This window comes from Oncorhynchus mykiss, chromosome 13 (genome assembly GCF_057628025.1).
Source record: "Oncorhynchus mykiss isolate SJ-2025 chromosome 13, ASM5762802v1, whole genome shotgun sequence".
Lineage (NCBI taxonomy): Eukaryota > Metazoa > Chordata > Actinopteri > Salmoniformes > Salmonidae > Oncorhynchus > Oncorhynchus mykiss.
Window position 1 is genome coordinate 35,251,153 of NC_143034.1, and position 19,573 is coordinate 35,270,725.

Genomic DNA, 19,573 nt, shown 5'->3' on the forward strand with positions numbered 1-19,573 from the left:
AAGGTAGCATTGTTTAAAGTGGCTAGTGATATATTTACATCATTTCCCATCAATTCCCATTATTAAAGTGGCTGGAGTTGAGTCAGTGTCAGTGTGTTGGCAGCAGCCACTCAGTGTTAGTGGTGGCTGTTTAACAGTCTGATGGCCTTGAGATAGAAGCTGTTTTTCAGTCTCTCGGTCCCAGCTTTGATGCACCTGTACTGACCTCGCCTTCTGGATGATAGCGGGGTGAACAGGCAGTGGCTCGGGTGGTTGATGTCCTTGATGATCTTTATGGCCTTCCTGTGACATCGGGTGGTGTAGGTGTCCTGGAGGGCAGGTAGTTTGCCCCCGGTGATGCGTTGTGCAGACCTCACTACCCTCTGGAGAGCCTTACGGTTGAGGGCGGTGCAGTTGCCATACCAGGCGGTGATACAGCCCGCCAGGATGCTCTCGATTGTGCATCTGTAGAAGTTTGTGAGTGATCAACCTCCTCCTTCACATCTGACTCCAGTGATCAATACAGAGCGTCTTCTTTCTTGGGGGAATCCCGATGGACGACGTCATCCAATAGGCCGTCATCACCACCAACTCCCACAAGTTAATAGTCATTTAGGTTATCAATAGGAAGAACACTAGCAATATGTCCTGTCTGGTAACTTGTCTAGTTCAATGGATTTATATTGGCAGGTGCACAGGGAGAAACCCCATTAATAAAAACTCAGTTGTATCTTAAACTGTGGAAAAACTTTTGGAAGTCTTTAACTGTATCAAAGTCTGTGGCCTGTGATGTTGGGACAAATGATAGTCCCTGATTATACAAGAGACAAAATTCACAAATTCTACAGCACAACGGCAGAGTCATGTCTTCAGTGTAAAATTAACAATGACTCAATAATCCTTCTGGGAATGTTAAAACGTCCAAAAGTTATGGGCGGAGTTAGAAAGTTGGCTGTCAGAAGTACTGTTATACAATGTAAAATTACTTTTAATCTGTCTGTCTGTTTATTTCAAGACATGGCATTTGAGTGTGCAGTGAGATTCCCCAGAGTTGGACAATACTTTTCTCGTCAATCATCTTAAATACTATACTTAATTAAAACCTGGAAATCAACTGACCCTCTGTTGTTAATTCAATAGAAAGGTAAAATGCTTTATTATCTAAAAGTTGAAAGTGAGTGGGCGACGGAGAGAAATAAAATGGTGCTGATACGGGCACTGGAGATGGAGGTGTGTTCTAGTGGGTCTGGGCAGGTGTGATGTAGTTAATAGAGATGGGTCTGTGTTCTAGTGGGTCTGGGCAGGTGTGATGTAGTTAATGGAGATGGAGGTGTGTTCTAGTGGGTCTGGGCAGGTGTGATGTAGTTAATGGAGATGGAGGTGTGTTCTAGTGGGTCTGGGCAGGTGTGATGTAGTTGATGGAGATGGAGCTGTGTTCTAATGGGTCTGGGCAGGTGTGATGTAGTTGATGGAGATGGAGGTGTGTTCTAGTGGGTCTGGCCAGGTGTGATGTAGTTAATGGAGATGGAGGTGTGTTCTAGTGGGTCTGGGCAGGTGTGATGTAGTTAATAGAGATGGGTGTGTGTTCTAGTGGGTCTGGGCAGGTGTGATGTAGTTAATGGAGATGGGGGGGGGGTGTTCTAGTGGGTCTGGGCAGGTGTGATGTAGTTAATGGAGATGGAGCTGTGTTCTAATGGGTCTGGGCAGGTGTGATATAGTTAATGGAGAGGGAGGTGTGTTCTAGTAAGTCTGGGCAGGTGTGATGTAGTCTAATTGTTCTACATTTTTTCAATATGGGTGATTTAAAATAGCCTGTTTTGTTCTTGCACAGACATCACACCCTTACTTAAACAGCACCCTCACATGAGAAATAGAAATCAAAGGGAGAGAAACTGTGAATGTAATAACTGCAGTTGACATAGCTAAGTAAATGGAAGAATACTCTTATTGCAATGTGAATGGATCTTAAAAGAGCCTTTGGTTGTGAATATAGTGTAGTCTATGGTGTTGCCAGGGAACAGCACCCTCTTTGAAGAAGTAGGAGATGAAGATCTCCTGCACACGGATTGCCTCTCTTGCTGCGTTGTTGGACCCCATCCTTGAAACATCCTGCAGAGCAGCAGACTTCTCCTCTGGGACACGGTGGTGAGCTGCAGATCCCCTCCTGGTCCTCGTGTCCATCCTCATGAAGTTACGCAGGACACAGGTAGCCTTCACACACCTGAATTCCTCCAGGAGGCAGTCCCAGATGACCCTGGTCACCCAACCTTGCAGTGCCCTACACGGTAACTGTAGGCAATCGTTTTGAAGGAATCTCCAGTTACAAGGTATCTGTAGGAATATGGAAGACAATGTAATTATTAGACTGTTACATCACCAGGTCATTGTGGATTACTAAAGTATAATATCCCTGATAACAAATCATGATAACATTGGATTGATAGATGCATGGGCACACATATGTGCATGTGTAGCATGTGACAATAACAGGATCATATCAAGGATAGCATCACAAATTAATACAGAAATACCACTTGAAGCTTGATAATGAGTTGATCATTTGAATCAGCTGTGCAGTGCTGAGACAAAAACAACAATGTTCCTCTTTGAGTCCCAGGACTGAGAACCACTGCTCTTCATTGGGACCTCTTCATATGTAGACTGGCTTTCATAGCGCTCTTTATCTGAGGACAGAAAACCTCACAAGAAACACTTCATTATAGTCAAATTACACCACACTGAATATTATGTTACTATTATCTCCATCCTCACTTCTAGGGACAGGAAAAACACAAAAGTACCTGCCCTATCCAGAATAGCCTCCTCTCTCACTGACAGTTGGGGCTGCTATCCTTTCACCCTCCATGGCTGTTCGCTAGCTACCTACAAATGCATTTGGAGTTTGTTTTTTAAAGTGATAAATACATCAAGATAGTTAATCTGAAGTTAGGTAGATGGTGCTATTTCATTCACTTAGCTAGCTATCTTACAGTATTTGAAGTTAGTTATATAGATAGCTAGCCAACTAGATAGCTTATTTAGCAGCTTATTTAGCAGCTCATTTGAGTTAGCCTGCACTGTAGCTAGTTAGCTAATAATACATTGTTTGTTTTTTTATATTTTCAAAATCTATTTACTTCCTTGAATAGGTTCTCCCAGCCATGTGGACAATTGGAAACAGGGCAACAACATTTGTCATTTCTGCTGACAGGACACAATTGAGTAAAATGTAGATTTTATTTTCAGACAAGTTAAAGGGTAGGAAGCATGAGTTTTTACTCACCAGTGTAACGATACAGTGTGGTTAAAGACTTAGTAACTGAGTTGTAGTCAATCTGGTTACCTATAAGTACAAACAGTTATGTTTTTGTTTTAAATTTACAAAATCAAAATTACAAATTTACATTTTTAATTTTTTCTTTACTCAAGTTGAAAAAAGTTCAAATTGTTTTTTAGGGGTGTAGGGTGGAAGCTGTCTCCGCGTATGAGGGAATTCCTGTCAGTGGGCTTCCTGTATAGGTCTGTGTTAAAGCCACCCCCTTCCCTCTTAATAAAAATGTCCAGATAACTTGTTTCATGCTCATCAAAGGTGAGGGTGAATTTCAGAAGTTCACTGCTTGTATTGATGAAGGATTGGAATCGATGAAGTTCCTCTGCTGTCCCCTGAAATAGAAGGAACACGTCATCAATTAAGACTTTTTCGGAGCCTGATGAGGTGCTAGAATGGATTGTTAGGGCTGACAATCACATTCTCAAACAACCCCACATACAGATTGGCATAATTAGATGATATTTTTTAAACTACAATTACCATAATGACCTACTGTCTTGTCTGTTTTTCTTTTACACCTGCTATGTAAAAGAGACAGAATAATGCACAATGGTCAATGCTATCTGGAATCCTTGGGACATCCCTAACCTAAACCCTAACCTTAACCCCTACCTTAAACCTTTTAAAAGTCAACTTCAACGGGCTAGAGACGTCCCAAGGATGTATCTCTACCTGCAAATACATGATCTAAGTGATTGATTGTTGGTATTCCGCAGTCATAAAGCCTTATTTCCTTGAATGAACTACTAAAATAGTGATTTTGTCAGACAGCATAGACAGCAGCTCTAAACTTTGAGTGACTGATCCCTACTCAGCCTTCCTGTCCTCTGAAGACCCAGTGAGGGTGGAGCTCAGTCAGAGAGCTGTTGAGGGACTGGTTAGGAAGAACACTTCTACAGCCAGAGAGGTGAGAGGTCACACATGGTTTAGATGGTAAATATTTATGTCCCCTTAGCAGTTCATCACGTCAGCAAAAGGGAAAATGTTCCATTATCTATGTTTATTTACATTAGTGCAAATTGTCCACTGATGTGGGTGTAGTTTCTCACCCCTTTTGGCTGTATGAAAGTTAATTTCCCCTCAGGCACACATTTGTTCTTTGATGTTATGAAGGTAATTTGTGTAGAATGTACTTTTCCCCACTCATTCACCCCATCTCTTTATATTGCTTATTTATATTCAGTGGCCTGACAGCATCCAGACTGTCAAAGGCCCATCCTGTTAGATCTGAACCTAATGCAGCTTGGAGTGATCAGATGACAGACGTCACATTTAGGTGGCAGGTGTAACTGAGGCCATAGATGCTCCATATACATTACTTTTGAGTGTTTTATATAATATGACTAATATGTTTCTTTCTGTGTTGCAGGGGCAGTCAAGAAATGGAACAGCAAGGCCACAGAACATGACATAAGCAGAACTGGGGAGACCACCTCAAGACCCTGGTAGAGCCGGGGGTGGTGTTTACCATTCCACCACGCCTTCAGCAGGCTGGAAAAGTGCAATTGATATCATTTTACATACTAAGATGTTGATTGGTCAGTCATTGGGTTAATTTGTTTTGCAATATGTTCAAATCAAATCAAGCTTTATTTATACAGCACATTTCAGACATGGATGCAACACAATGTCTTCACAAGAAAAAACAATGAAAATACAGAAATATTTAGTACACAACATAAGAGGATAAAAAACAAAGTTAACAACTTAAAGACTAATGAGCATCCTAAAGAAATGCCATTGATTGAAATGTTAAAATATCCAAATTAAAATATAAGCTTGTTTTTTCGGAGGGGTTCTGAAAGACACGATGGGGGTGTCCAATGAAAGTTGACTAGGGACAACTGGGACATAAAAAGACACCCACCATGAGACCCACTAAATCTGCCCAAGAAGAGGCACCCAAAAGAAAAACCCACTAACTTAAAGACAGGAAGCAAACCAAAAAGGTGGAACAACTAAAGGTGCTGACTCTCCATATCTATCAAAACAACTGGAACACTGGGCCAGACACTCTTAAATAGAATCTGGACCATCTCAGGTGAAACACCTTCCCACTAACGAGATGGACAAGCCAGCACAGGTGTAACACATACTAACGAGGTGACACCAATCAGTGCGTTAATCTGAAGAATTAGCTAGCTACATTTTGAAGTGTTGCAATTTGATTCAAGTGGGTCACCAATGTGGTATGTGGAACACAACTCTTTTTGTTACTCACTTTTTGTTAAGTCACCTAAATAGTTTCATTTCAGAGCCTGGATTCTTCCCCTGAGGCTAAAATCAATAGAACAGGTGGAAAACGTTTAGGGTTCAACATTGTGACATCATTAAAATACTCCTACTACAATGTTAAAACATTCTACATTGTGACATCTTTAAATACTCCTACTACAATGTTAAAACATTCTACATTGTGACATCATTAAAATACTCCTACTACAATGTTAAAACATTCTACATTGTGACATCATTAAAATACTCCTACTACAATGTTAAAACATTCTACATTGTGACATATTTAAATACTCCTACTACAATGTTAAAACATTCTACATTGTGACATCATTAAAATACTCCTACTACAATGTTAAAACATTCTACATTGTGAAATTAAAATACTCCTTCTACAATGTTAAAACATTCTATATTGTGAAATTAATTAATTGATATCATGAAACAACTCCTTTATGTATTTTCTGATGTTTAGTCAGAGATCTTTTATCAGATTATCTCTTCCCACATTGATTACAGCTAAGAGATTTCTCTCCTGTGTGTGTTCTCTGGGGTGACACCAGGCTGTTAAGCAAAGTAAAACTCTTCCCTCATTGAGTACAGCTATAAGGATTCTGTCCTGTGTGTCTTCTCTGGTGCAAAGTAAGCTGGCAAGATGTAGTAAAACCCTTCCCACATTTACTACAGCTATAAGGTTTCTCTCCTGTGTGTGTCCGCTTGTGTATATTCAGGCTGTCTGGACGTGAAAAACTCTTCCCACATTGATCACAGCTATAAGGTTTCTCTCCAGTGTGTGTTCTCTTGTGTAAAGTCAGCTGGCTAGATGTAGTAAAACTCTTCCCACATTGACTACAGTTATAAGGTTTCTCTCCTGTGTGTGTTCTCTGGTGTGTTGTCAGACATCCAGATGTACCAAAACTCTTCCCACATTGACTACAGTTATAAGGTTTCTCTCCTGTGTGTGTTCTCTGGTGTGTCTTCAGACATCCAGATGTACCAAAACTCTTCCCACATTGATCACATTTAAAAACTTTCTCTCCTGTGTGTGTCCGCTGGTGAACTATCATGCTGTTTAGCTGAGTGAAACTCTTCCCACATTGGTTACAGCTATGTGGTTTCTCTCCTGTGTGTGTTCTTTGGTGTATCTTTAAATAACTAGATGTAGAAAATCTCTTTCCACATTGATCACAGCTATAAGATTTCTCTCCTGTGTGTGTCCGCTGGTGTACTATGAGGCTGTTAAGGTGAGTAAAACTCTTTCCACATTGATCACAGCTATAAGGTTTCTCTCCAGTGTGTATTCTCTGGTGTGATTTCAGGGTTTGTAGACGAATAAAACTCTTCCCACATTGATTACAGCTATATGGTTTCTCTCCTGTATGTGTTCTCTGGTGTATAGTTAGATAGCTAGATGTAGAAAAACTCTTCCCACATCGATTACAGCTATACGGTTTCTCTCCTGAATGTCCCCGCTGGTGTACCATCAGGCTATTTAGCTGAGTAAAACTCTTCCCACATTGATCACAGCCATAAGGTTTCTCTCCAGTGTGAATTCTCTGGTGTGATTTCAGGGTTTGTAGACGAATAAAACTCTTCCCACAGTGATCACAGCCAAAAGGTTTCTCTCCAGTGTGAATTCTTTGATGTATTTTAAGGTCTACTGAAGAATTGAATATTTTCCCACAGTCAGAGCAGCAGTGAGTTTTTTTCCCTGTAGATCTCTGCTGGTGTTTCTTGAGGAGTTCTGATCTGGAGAGACTTTTCTCTGCCTCGTCAGCATCATGATGTTGTTGAGGATCCCCAGAGGATCCACGATAGTCCCGTCTCAATCCTGTGTGAATCAAAGTCAGACAGATGGTTAAATGCCCACAACAGCAGAAATCCACTGTTTCAGGTTAAAGGTGCCCAGAGCATTCCCATGAAGTTGAACAAAAATTGATGTCTGTTAAATTTGACAATTAAGACGGTCAAGTTAGCAACAATAGTCATTTTGTCTTGTTTTCACATTAGTAGTAACTGGAAATAAGTTATTAAAGTTGTTGAAATCCTAACAGGCTCGGGTGCGCTCGCGTTGCAAAATAAAATTAGAAATCTATATTATTCAATTATTGCACCCACACTGCTTACACGTGCCAAGGAGCGTCTGCGTTGCTAAGGGCTAAAATAGAAGTCAGTTCTATTTGTGACGCAGATCGTGCTGCAAGTCCTGCCTCTCCCATCTCCTCATTGGTTATACCCACATGGTTATACCCACATGGGTGACTGAAAGACGAACGTGGTGGTAATGCACCTAATTTATGAAAGTTGCCAAATGTAATATAAAGTCAAGAGAAGAAAAAGCCTAGAAGGAAGAGAGATGACAAGAAACGATTCGGTTGACCATTTAAGTTTGGATTAATTGGTGGAGTAGAGGACCTTGTGCATTTCAGGTAAAATAACAACTCAATGTATCCCAGGACAAATTAGCTAGCAACAGCAAGCTAACTAAATAGGACAAATTAGCTAGTAAGTGCAAGCCAGCTAGCTAAATTGTCATAAATGTCTAATGCTTTTCGACGTGTCCCCAAATGAATATAATTGGTTCAGAGTTTGTTTTGATATTTTAACCTACGTGTCGTGATCGTGTTAGGTGTGAGGGGACAAAATACAGGTATGCACGATGGCGCAAGCGTGCAGACGGTTTGGGTTCTGTGAAACAGTGCGCCAAAAAACTTTTGGTCTCTGATATAGGCCCCTTTCTGTGTTTGCTAAAATTGGCGCACGATGGTGATGCAAATGCAATTTGTTTGAAGAAACTCCTCCCTGCTAATGAGGAAACCGCTAGTTATGGATGTAGTAAATCTGCATGGGCCAAAAATGGTGAGCTTAGTTTTCACAATGTATTCTGAATATTACAGCACACTATCAGCGCAAGATCAGGAGTGCAACTCAAGGAAACTCACATTCAGCTCCGTGTCTATTCACTAATTCACCACTGTGGGGGAAAACTCAGGGGGTCATCATTGGCTGACTGCAAAAATAGCCTCCATTTTCAGGTTGCTTATGAGTGCATTTCACACTACTTTTGGATTATAATTATATGGCTCGCTTGAATCTCCTGCTTAATACGTTTGTGTTGTCACAAATCAACTGCTTTACACTTAAAAAATACTTCAACCAGTAAAACACTCTTTGGCTAGCTTTGCCATCAGCATGACAATGAGGGTTTGTACACTAAGTTTTTAACAAATTAACCCATAGTTTCACCTAACAATAACATAAACCTACTGTAGGACCCATAACGTCACCAAACAATAACATAGACCTACTGTAGGACCCATAACTTCCCCTAACAATAACATAGACCTAATGTAGGACCCATAACTTCACCTAACAATTACACAGACCTACTGTAGGACCCATAACTTCAACTAACAACGACACAGACCTACTGTAGGACCCATAACTTTACCTAACAATAACATAGACCCACTGTAGGACCCATAACGTCACCTAACAGTAACATACACCCACTGTAGGACCCATAACTTTACCTAACAACAACATAGACCTACTGCAGGACCCATAACTTCCCCTAACAATAACATAGACCTACTGTAGGACCCATAACGTCATCTAACAATAACATACACCCACTGTAGGACCCATAACATCACCTAACAATAACATAGACCTACTGTAGGACCCATAACTTCACCTAACAACAACATAGACCTAGGACTTTAAATCATTTAATATTTCAGGTGAAACATGGAATCTAAAATGTATTTGTCGTGACATTTCATAACCTGATCACCAGATAATTTTGTGAATAATCCCACTAGGCTACTCTGTAATGTGTTGTCATTCTCAATGTCCTGAATAAAGGAAAAAAGCTGTGTGTGTTGTTCAATAGCCTATCCATCAAGGAACAGTTCTCTACACATTATGAGCAAAGTATCTCTGTTTCCACTAACGAGACCCTACTATAAATCAAGCAGACAATAACACATTATTAACACCAATTTGTTAGGGATGTTGAATCCAACGTGGAGCACGGCATAACTGTCTTTACCAGAGTAATGAATGAAGAAGCACTTTGGTTGTTGTTGCATGTCGTGATGTTTGTCATTTGACTGGCATTCAGAAAATGATTTCCTGGATCAGCTGATGATAGCTGAACATGTGACTAACTAAACAGCTACAGTATTAAGAATGATGTGTAAGTATTGAAGAACCGCATTGATGACAGCATCCATTTGGGTGACTCTCAGTTAGAACCACTGGATTTAGCAAACACTGAAATGATTTAGGATTTCTGGGCCAATGAAAACTGTTTTCCCAGCGTAATATAAGGAGACACTAAATGTTACGTAGTTAGAGAGCATTTCAGAGATCTGAATACAAAAAACTGTAACAGGACAATAACCTAAACCACAAGGCCAAATCTACACTGGAGGAGCTTACGTTGATGACATTGAGTGGCCTAGTTACAGTTTGGACTTAAATCGTCTTGAAAGTCTCTTGAAAATGGCTTTTTAGCAATGATCAACAACCAACTTGACAGAACAGGAAGGATTTAAAAAACAATAATGAATATTCACATGAAGATCATCACGACTTCCCATCAAGCCCATGAAGGCTTGACATCACTCACTCACTCTTTTTTTTTACCTTTATTTAACTAGGCAAGTCAGTTAAGAACAAATTCTTATTTTCAATGACGGCCTAGGAACAGTGGAGGGGCAGAACGACCTTGTCAGCTCAGGGATTTGAACTTGCAACCTTCTGGTTACTAGTCCTACGCTCTAACCACTAGGCTACCCAGCCTCCCCTTCTAGTCTGCAGTTGTCAAAAAAACAACACTATTTTGCTCAAAACATTTATTTGTTTCCCTTTAGTGTGTTTATACTTTACTGTATTTATATATAACTTTTCAACAAGAAAATGTGAAACATCTCTGGGGGACGTCATGAACAATTCATACAGTACAAAAACATATTCAAGTGTAGAACGCCCTTTTAAAAATCGCACACTAGTTCAACAATTGCAGAGTTTGTATCCCTGTTTAAGATAGTACTCACTGTATTTACTGGTGTTAATCAGATCAATGTCCCTGTTTTATAAGATAGTACTCACTGTATTTACTGGTGTTAATCAGATCTCCAGTCTGCTCTTCTTCGTCATCCTCAAGTGTGACAGTAATCTCCCCCTCTTCATCCGTTATTCCAAAAACTTCATCTTCTACTCCAAAAACGGCATCATCCTCATTTTCTTTCACGGTAACATCCTCCTCCTCTTTCACTGTAACGTCTTTCTCTTCTTTTTTCACGGTAACAGCCTCACCCTCTACTTGTTTTTGTATTGTAACAGCCTCCTCTTCCTCCTCCTCTTTCACGAGAGTTTCTTTCTCCGTCCAGCAGACCACCTCTTCTTCAGCAGGAGGAGAGTAGTTTAGTGAACTCATGGTCGGGGATAATAGCTAGTTAGCATTAGCGACTAGACTAGTGCTAACTTAACCAGCCAGCTAGTTGACTTACAACGTAAATATTAAATTAAATGGGGTAGCTAGTTGTTTACACATAAGTATGTTTAAATCCTAGTGGCAATTAAACCACGAAATGGTCTAAAGAACTTGAATGTTCCGACTTTGTTGGCTAGCGAGCAACCGAGGTGGCTGCAGTTGTTGAAGAAGCGTTCCGTCCACTAGATTTAACGTCACACTAGAAACATCGCCTGAAAGACACATATCGCCATCTGCTGTCTGGAGGGAGTAAACGCAGTTGAGGAGGGAAAACTTTTTTTTCTTTTTCATTTAAGTATAATATTATAAATCAGTTTAGGGAAACGTTTTTTCCTCTCCATTAAATAAGAATATTATATCAACACGTACAAAGAGCAACAAGTGTTGTTTGATTAGGTCAGATGTTTTTTGAGAATTTAAAACAAACTCTACATCTACTCCACATCTGTATTTCTGATTCAGTCAAATAACTAGATATCAAAAGTATCACCTAGTTATTGATACCCTTGATAAAGATGAGCAGAAATGTTTGTATGAAATAAATTAATCAATTTTACCCACTACCAGATATTTTACCCCAAAACCTGGTACCCTCTCTGCTAGGAGGCTGAAACTTGGCCACAAGTTGATCTTCCAGCAGGACACATCAACATCCACAAAGAAATGGTTAATTGGGCACAAAATCAACATTTTCAATGTCCATCTCGGTCTTCGGACTTGAACTCCGTTGAAAACCTGTGGTTTGAATTGAACAGGGCAGTCTACAAGCGCAGACAAAATAAATCAAGGACCTGGAGAGATTCTGTATGGAGGAATGGTCTAAGATCCCACCCAATGTGTTCTCTAATCTCATAAAACATTTCAGTGTCGTTATCCTCCCAAGGGGAGGGTGCTGGAATATTGAAAAGAAAACATGGGTGGCAATAATTCAGACCCCTACCTTTTGAGAATTACATGTTAAACTATATCTCTTTCTCAAATCAAATCAAATTTATTTATATAGCCCTTCGTACATCAGCTGATATCTCAAAGTGCTGTACAGAAACCCAGCCTAAAACCCCAAACAGCAAGCAATGCAGGTGTAGAAGCACGGTGGCTAGGAAAAACTCCCTAGAAAGGCCAAAACCTAGGAAGAAACCTAGAGAGGAACCAGGCTATGTGGGGTGGCCAGTCCTCTTCTGGCTGTGCCGGGTGGAGATTATAACAGAACATGGCCAAGATGTTCAAATGTTCATAAATGACCAGCATGGTCGAATAATAATAAGACAGAACAGTTGAAACTGGAGCAGCAGCACGGTCAGGTGGACTGGGGACAGCAAGGAGTCATCATGTCAGGTAGTCCTGGGGCATGGTCCTAGGGCTCAGGTCTCTGAGCAATTGTATCAGTATAAAATAATATAATTTCCTTTATTTATTTGTTTTTACATACAATATAGCTCAGTATTTGAATTCTGTACTTTATAGAGTCATTTTTGCTCATCTTTATCATGGGTGTCAACAATTTGTCCACCAATTTGTACCTCCATACTGCTGCTACATGGTGTAACAATACATCATGTAGATGTATATAATGAACAGACTAGGTCTATACTGCTCCTACATGGTGTTACAAAATAATTCATATCTACATTTAACTCAACTGCGTTACCCACTCCAGTCAGCAGGTGGCGGTCTGGGAATTTAAGGCAATGCTGTTAGTGTGACATATAATCTAGTGGACGGAACGCTTCTTTCAACAGCAGCAACAGTTAGTCAGCCACCTCGGTCGCTTGCTAGACAACATAGCTGAACCAATACAGCTCTTTAGACGCTTTAGTTGATATTAGCCACTGTGTTTTAAACCCCCTTCTGTCGTCTAGTTAGTTATCCGATTAAATTTCATATTTACCGTGTTGTTGTCATTCGTCAGCTAGCGGGCTGGTTAAGTTAGCATTAGCCTAGCTAGCTAACATCCTCGACCATGAGGTCACTAAGCTACTCTCCTCCTGCTAAAGAAGATGAGGTCTGCTGGATGGAGAAAGAGGAGGATATCACAGTCAAACAAGAAGTGGAGGGTGAGGCTGTTACTGTGAAATAATCGGACGATACGTTCAGAGTGAAAGAGGAGGAGGATGCAGTTTTTGGAGGGAAAGAGGAGGAAGGGGAGATGACTGCCACATCCAAAAAGGAGGAGGAAGAAGAGAGGAAACTGGATATCTGGTCCCAGTTTCCCAAACGCATCTTAAGGCATCCAATGGTTCCAACGGTGAACTTAACCGTAAGATGGTTTTGAGAAACCGTTCACTGATTTACACTGTATTTAAGACAGTACTTACTAGAGGCACAAACTCTGCAGTTGTTGAACTGATGTGTGGTGTTAAAGTGGAAATCTGCAATTGCTACATCCATATTGTGACTTTTAAATTATTTATTTATAGCCATTGATTCTTGAAGAATATAACACATGCCTCATGAGCTTAGTTCAACTGTTGTACCCCATCAGAACCCCAAATAAGCTTTTTTTTATCCAATGTTTATAAACAATGTAAATCAACACTGTATAGCCTGAACATGGTTAAAACTATAATGTTGATATCATGGATGGTCAGTCCTTGCATCCATAGGTCTGTCTATGAATTTTGAAAGTAGTTACTTTTCTCCAACCCCATCATCATCTTATTACCAAAACAGTAGTGGGATGACAGATTTGTTATTGTTTGAACTGCAGATTGGTTAGTTGTGTGGATTTTTTTAAACAGCAACAAAATGGCTGTTCAGAGACTTGGTTTGGTAAACAGCTGAGTGATGGGGGAAGGAGAAGTGTAACCACTCTCAAATTCATAGAGAACGCTATTGTAGAAACCGTAACCCAATACCTAGCGACCTCGTCAAGAAGTTCAGACATCTTGGCGTAACAGTTATAAGGTGTTGACTTGACAGTCGCTGGACACAGGTTTGAGTTAAGCTCAGGGCTACCCCCTGAATTCACTACACTATAAATACAAGGACTGGCCATCCATTATGTCATATTGATAGTTTAACCAGGTTTCTAGGCTATATAGTATATTCTAAAATTCTTCCATGATGTCATAATGATAGTTTAACCAGGTTTCTAGGCTATATAGTATATTCTAGAATTCAGACATCTTGGCGTAACAGTTATAAGGTGTTGGCTTGACAGTCAGTGGACCCAGGTTTGAGTCCAGGTCAGGGATACCCCCTGAATTCACTACACTATTTTTTTATTTTATTGTTTACATGAAGTTAGCTGTATTTATGGAATAATATATATATATTTTTCCTTTATAAGATCTCTTAAAAACTGTATCGATAACAATGAGTGTCCTATGAGGGTTAATAAGAGGCAGTGTGTCAAGATGAGTCCCAGACACAGGGCGAGATTGAGAGACTGGCCCATGAGCTGCAGAACATCAAGAAGAAGTACCTCACTCAGAAACGCAAAGAACAGCAGTGCAGGGAGAAAGAGAGGAGCCTGGCCCAGGTGGGACAGTCGGTGCTCCTGCCCCAGCGCAGAATTCACTACACTATGAATACAAAGACTGGCCATCCGTGATGTCATAATGATAGTTTAACCAGGTTTCTAGGATATACAGTATATTCTATAACCCATCCATGGTGTCATAATGATAGTTTAACCAGGTTTCTAGGCTATATAGTATATTATATAACTGCCAGTGTAGATTTCCTGTGGTGGTCAAATGTTTAGAGCTGTTGATAAGTCATTGTATAATAGTCAGCCAATTTTTTTTCATGCCATTGCATTAAAGGCAAGACATACCTAGATTCAATTACATTCATGAATTGGTTTAAAACCTTTGTTTTAAACCGTTCTCAAAGTTGGTGCCTTGGCGGATTTGTAAGAAATGGTTTGTCATGAAACACTTTTTAAAATGTATTTAAATGTAACCTTTATTTAACTAGGCAAGTCAGTTAAGAACAAATTCTTATTTACAATGACTGCCTACCCCGGATGGCGCTGGGCCAATTGTGCGCCACCCTACGGGATTCCCAATCACGGCCGGTTGTGATACAGCCTGGATTTGAACCCGGGTGCCTGTAGTGATGCCTCAAGCGGGAGCCCAAAAATCATGTTCTAGTGCTGTCCCCAACTAAAATACATCTTGGTCAACCAAGAGCCATCTGTTCTTTCTAAAAATCGGCCCATGTGTTTTTATAAAATCTATATGTTCTGAACTTGTCTGATGCTTTAAGCACGCTGTTTGATTAAATAAATAACACACACAAATGACTAGAGGGAGCAAGTAATCAATATTACCTGACTAGAGGAAGCCAGTCATCAACAACCTTTTTTAAAATGTGTATTTTACCTTTATTTTACTAGGCAAGTCAGTTAAGAACAAATTCTTATTTTCAATGACAGCCTAGGAACAGTGGGTTAACTGCCTTGTTCAGGGGCAAAACGACAGATTTGTACCTTGTCACCTCGGGGATTCGATCTAGAAACCTTTAGGTTACTATTACTAGTCCAACGCTCTAACCACTAGGATACGCTGCCGCCCCGACGTAACCAGAAGAACCCCCCGCTGCTGGACTTTGTAAATTCTGCCGTTCTGCTCCTGAATTTTTCAGTAATAGACTAATAAACTACAGATAGATAGACTAGTAATAGACTACACCAGCAGTCGGCAACCTTTTCCAGTTGGAGTGCCAATTTATCTGACCATTTCTACCAATCTGTGTGCCCGTTATGATTTTCATATGCACATTTTTTTGGAACAATTTAATTTATAATATATCAAAATTATTGTCTGTGATTAATCTACATTCTATCTAAATCTAAATGAAAATTTTATAAATCTAAAAGTGACTTTTATTGCCATTGCCAACTATGTTAAAAAAAATAGCGTCATAAAGCCAACAAATAAATACATTGCATTTTTCAGGTAGAAAATATCCTGATAAGAATAAATATCCTAGAAATCACTTTGGCTGCACATGGCCTGTCTACAACAAACTTGAAACATTGTATCAACTATCAACTGGGTCCTCCGAAACTTGAAACATTGTATAAAATATTCTGGGCCCTCAGTTTCCAGGCGCCAGTGAGTTCGGGACAGACATAGCTGTCGGCTATTTTTGCAAAGGATAAGATAAGACAATTCCACTGGATCAGAACTTTACATTTTTCCCTTTCATGCCAAGTGGTTATCGAAATGGTGAGAGCTGGAAATGTTTTACGAAAATACTTTGAGGAACTGTTGTCATTCGCATTTGATTTTGATTAGACTTTGTTTACTTGCTGTTTGAGGTGAAGAAAAAATGTATTTGAGAAGCTCCACAACTCATTAGTGGTGGTGCGTTAAGACAAACAGAAATACTATCAGACATCCCCAAATTGGCACATTTATAGGCCTACATTTGCGCGCAGGCCAGGTAGACTAGTCCTACTTCTGTGTGCGTCCTTACTCAACATTGACAGGAGTGTTTCAAACAAGAGACAAATTGACAACTGACGCATCTTGCGGGGTCAGGTCTGGGTGGTCTGCCAGGGACCGTTTCATTTAGTATCCGTTTGGGTCGGCAAGGGGGATGAATGTATTTCCCATAGTATGAGTTATTTACTCTACACTATAATTACTGTTCCCTGAAGGGGGAAAACGAGGTACAACACCTGTTTGGCCCCACCCCTTCCTGGGTCGGTGAAGAGTGGTATTAAATTTAAGGAATAAATCTGAGCCTCACGCTCATCACCTGTAGAAGGTGGAGCTTCCAGCAAGGTGTGAATTTAATAGTATGTTGTACCTTGTTTCCCTCCTTCAGGAAACAGTAGTTATAGTCATAACGTGTGGATTTATAAGTATGTTGTACCTAGTTTCCCTCCTTCGGGGAACAGTAGTTACAGTCACAACGTTACGCTTGCCATATGATGAACTTCAACTTAAATACAGGATCTTGCTGTCGGACGTTTTTTTTGTATTTTGAAATGCACTTAAACTATGTATCATTTAGTGGCTCCTTATGTTGCGCTGGGAATATTCGTGGGCACGGAAATACTAAATATTTTCAGAGTTTGCTAAATCCAATGGTTTTTAACTGAGAGTCATCTTGTAATCCAAGATGGCGTAGCAGTAAGATGTGTTTGTTGTGAATGTTATGTTTGTTTTGGTCTTTTTTTGTATATATTGCAATATATTTAAATCTCTTTTTTCGTTTTTAAATTAAATATACCTTCCGGCAATACACCTCACCCAATGTGCTACGAATCTGCAATTTTTTAGACCTTATAGCTAGAACCTCCATCAGAAGCTAGCCATCAGAAGCTAACCAGCTAATTAGCTACTAGCTATTTAGTCATTGTTAGCCACTGCTAGTGGCCTTTACCTTTTTAGCTCAGACACCAGCCGCTTTTAGCCTGGATAATACCGGCCAGTCTGCACAGCGCAATATCAACCCTGAGCATATCGGACTGTTTTTCTCCACTACATCATCTTATTCCTGCCGTAAGCTCTGGACCATTACACCGGATAATCGTAGCTAGCTAGCTGCCACCGAGTGGCCCAGCCCCGAAGCTAGCCTTGAGCCAGGCCCATCTCCCGGCCTGCTCAGTGGACCCTATGATCTCTCGGCTACACAGCTGATGCCTCCCAGACTCTTCACTAAGACGACTAGAATCCACTACATCACCGGATTCCTGCCGTAAGCTCCTGAACTTTACAACGGATTGGCTATAGTGGCTAACGCCCTTGTCCCGAAGCTAGCACCAGCGAGCCTCGAGCCAGGTGCATCTCCCGGCTAGCAAACAAAATTACTCCAGCTACAATACCTCTTTTGCCAATTGGCCTGGACCCTTTGTCAACACGGAGCCCCGCTGATCTCCCAGTCAACACCTGTGATTGCTTTATGCCTCGTTTTATGTCCTTATTTGTCAATTTGCCTTGTATACTGTTGTTTAGGGTAGTTATCATTGTTTTATTTTACTGCGGAGCCCCTAGTCCAACTGAACTCAGAGTTCAGTGTGTCAAATCGGAGGGCCTGTTGTCCGGACCTCTGGCAGTCTATGGGGGTGCCACAGGGTTCAATTTTTGTGCAGACTCTTTTCTCTGTATATATCAATGATGTCGCTCTTGCTGCGGGTGATTCCTTGATCCACCTCTATGCAGACGACTCCATTCTGTATACATCTGGCCCTTCTTTGGACACTGTTAACAAACCTCCAAACGAGCTTCAATGCCATACAACACTTATTCTGTGGCCCCCAACTGCTCTTAAATGCAAGTAAAACTAAATTAATCTCCTAAATGGTCTGACTTAGAATATGTGGACAACTACAAATACCTAGGTGTCTGGCTAGACTGTAAACTCTCCTTCCAGACTCATATTAAGCATCTCCAATCCAAAATGAAATCTAGAATCGGCTTCCTATTTCGCAACAAAGCCTCCTTCACTCACGCTGCCAAACATACCCACGTAAAACTGACTATCCTACCGATCCTTGACTTCGGCGATGTTATTTTCAAAATAGCCTCCAACACTCTACACAGCAAACTGGATGCAGTCTATCACAGTGTCGTCCGTTTTGTCACCAAAGCCCCATATACCACCCACCACTGTGACCTGTATGCTCCTGTCGGCTGGCCCTCGCTACATATTCGTCGCCAATTCCACTGGCTCCAGGTCATCTATAAGTTTTTGCTAGGTAAAGCTCCGCCTTAACTCAGCTCACTGGTCACCATAGCAACACCCACCCATATCACGCGCTCCAGCAGGTACTTTGCGAAAGTATTCGGCCCCCTTGAACTTTGCGACCTTTTGCCACATTTCAGGCTTCAAACATAAAGATATAAAACTGTATTTTTTTGTGAAGAATCAACAACAAGTGGGACACAATCATGAAGTGGAAAGACATTTATTGGATATTTCAAACTTTTTTAACAAATCAAAAACTGAAAAATTGGGCATGCAAAATTATTCAGCCCCCTTAAGTTAATACTTTGTAGCGCCACCTTTTGCTGCGATTACAGCTGTAAGTCGCTTGGGGTATGTCTCTATCAGTTTTGCACATCGAGAGACTGAAATTTTTTCCCATTCCTCCTTGCAAAACAGCTAGAGCTCAGTGAGGTTGGATGGAGAGCATTTGGGAACAGCAGTTTTCAGTTCTTTCCACAGATTCTCGATTGGATTCAGGTCTGGACTTTGACTTGGCCATTCTAACACCTGGATATGTTTATTTTTGAACCATTCCATTGTAGATTTTGCTTTATGTTTTGGATCATTGTCTTGTTGGAAGACAAATCTCCGTCCCAGTCTCAGGTCTTTTGCAGACTCCATCAGGTTTTCTTCCAGAATGGTCCTGTATTTGGCTCCATCCATCTCCCCATCAATTTTAACCATCTTCCCTGTCCCTGCTGAAGAAAAGCAGGCCCAAACCATGATGCTGCCACCACCATGTTTGACAGTGGGGATGGTGTGTTCAGCTGTGTTGCTTTTACGCCAAACATAACGTTTTGCATTGTTGCCAAAAAGTTCAATTTTGGTGTCATCTGACCAGAGCACCTTCTTCCACA

General features: G+C 40.7%; 1 protein-coding gene across 1 annotated transcript; it reads right to left on the bottom strand.

Annotated features, from left to right (window-relative positions):
- Positions 1 to 4,881: 4,881 nt before the first annotated feature.
- On the bottom strand, positions 4,882 to 13,091 carry LOC110485126 (uncharacterized). Its single transcript, XM_021556197.3, has 2 exons — positions 10,664 to 13,091; positions 4,882 to 7,376 (listed from the first exon to the last, which is right to left on the bottom strand). The coding sequence occupies exons 1-2, from the start codon at positions 10,989 to 10,991 to the stop codon at positions 6,136 to 6,138; spliced, it is 1,569 nt and encodes a 522-aa protein (XP_021411872.3). The 5' UTR covers positions 10,992 to 13,091; the 3' UTR covers positions 4,882 to 6,135.
- Between the last annotated feature and the right edge of the window lie 6,482 nt (positions 13,092 to 19,573).

Bases quoted from the DNA above. Each gene is read 5' to 3' on its own strand.
- LOC110485126 (XM_021556197.3), bottom strand. From the start codon at position 10,991: ATGAGTTCACTAAACTACTCTCCTCCTGCTGAAGAAGAGGTGGTCTGC. The intron at 7,377-10,663 runs GTGAGTACTATC...TGATTCACACAG, and splicing joins GATTAACACCAGTAAATACA to GATTGAGACGGGACTATCGT.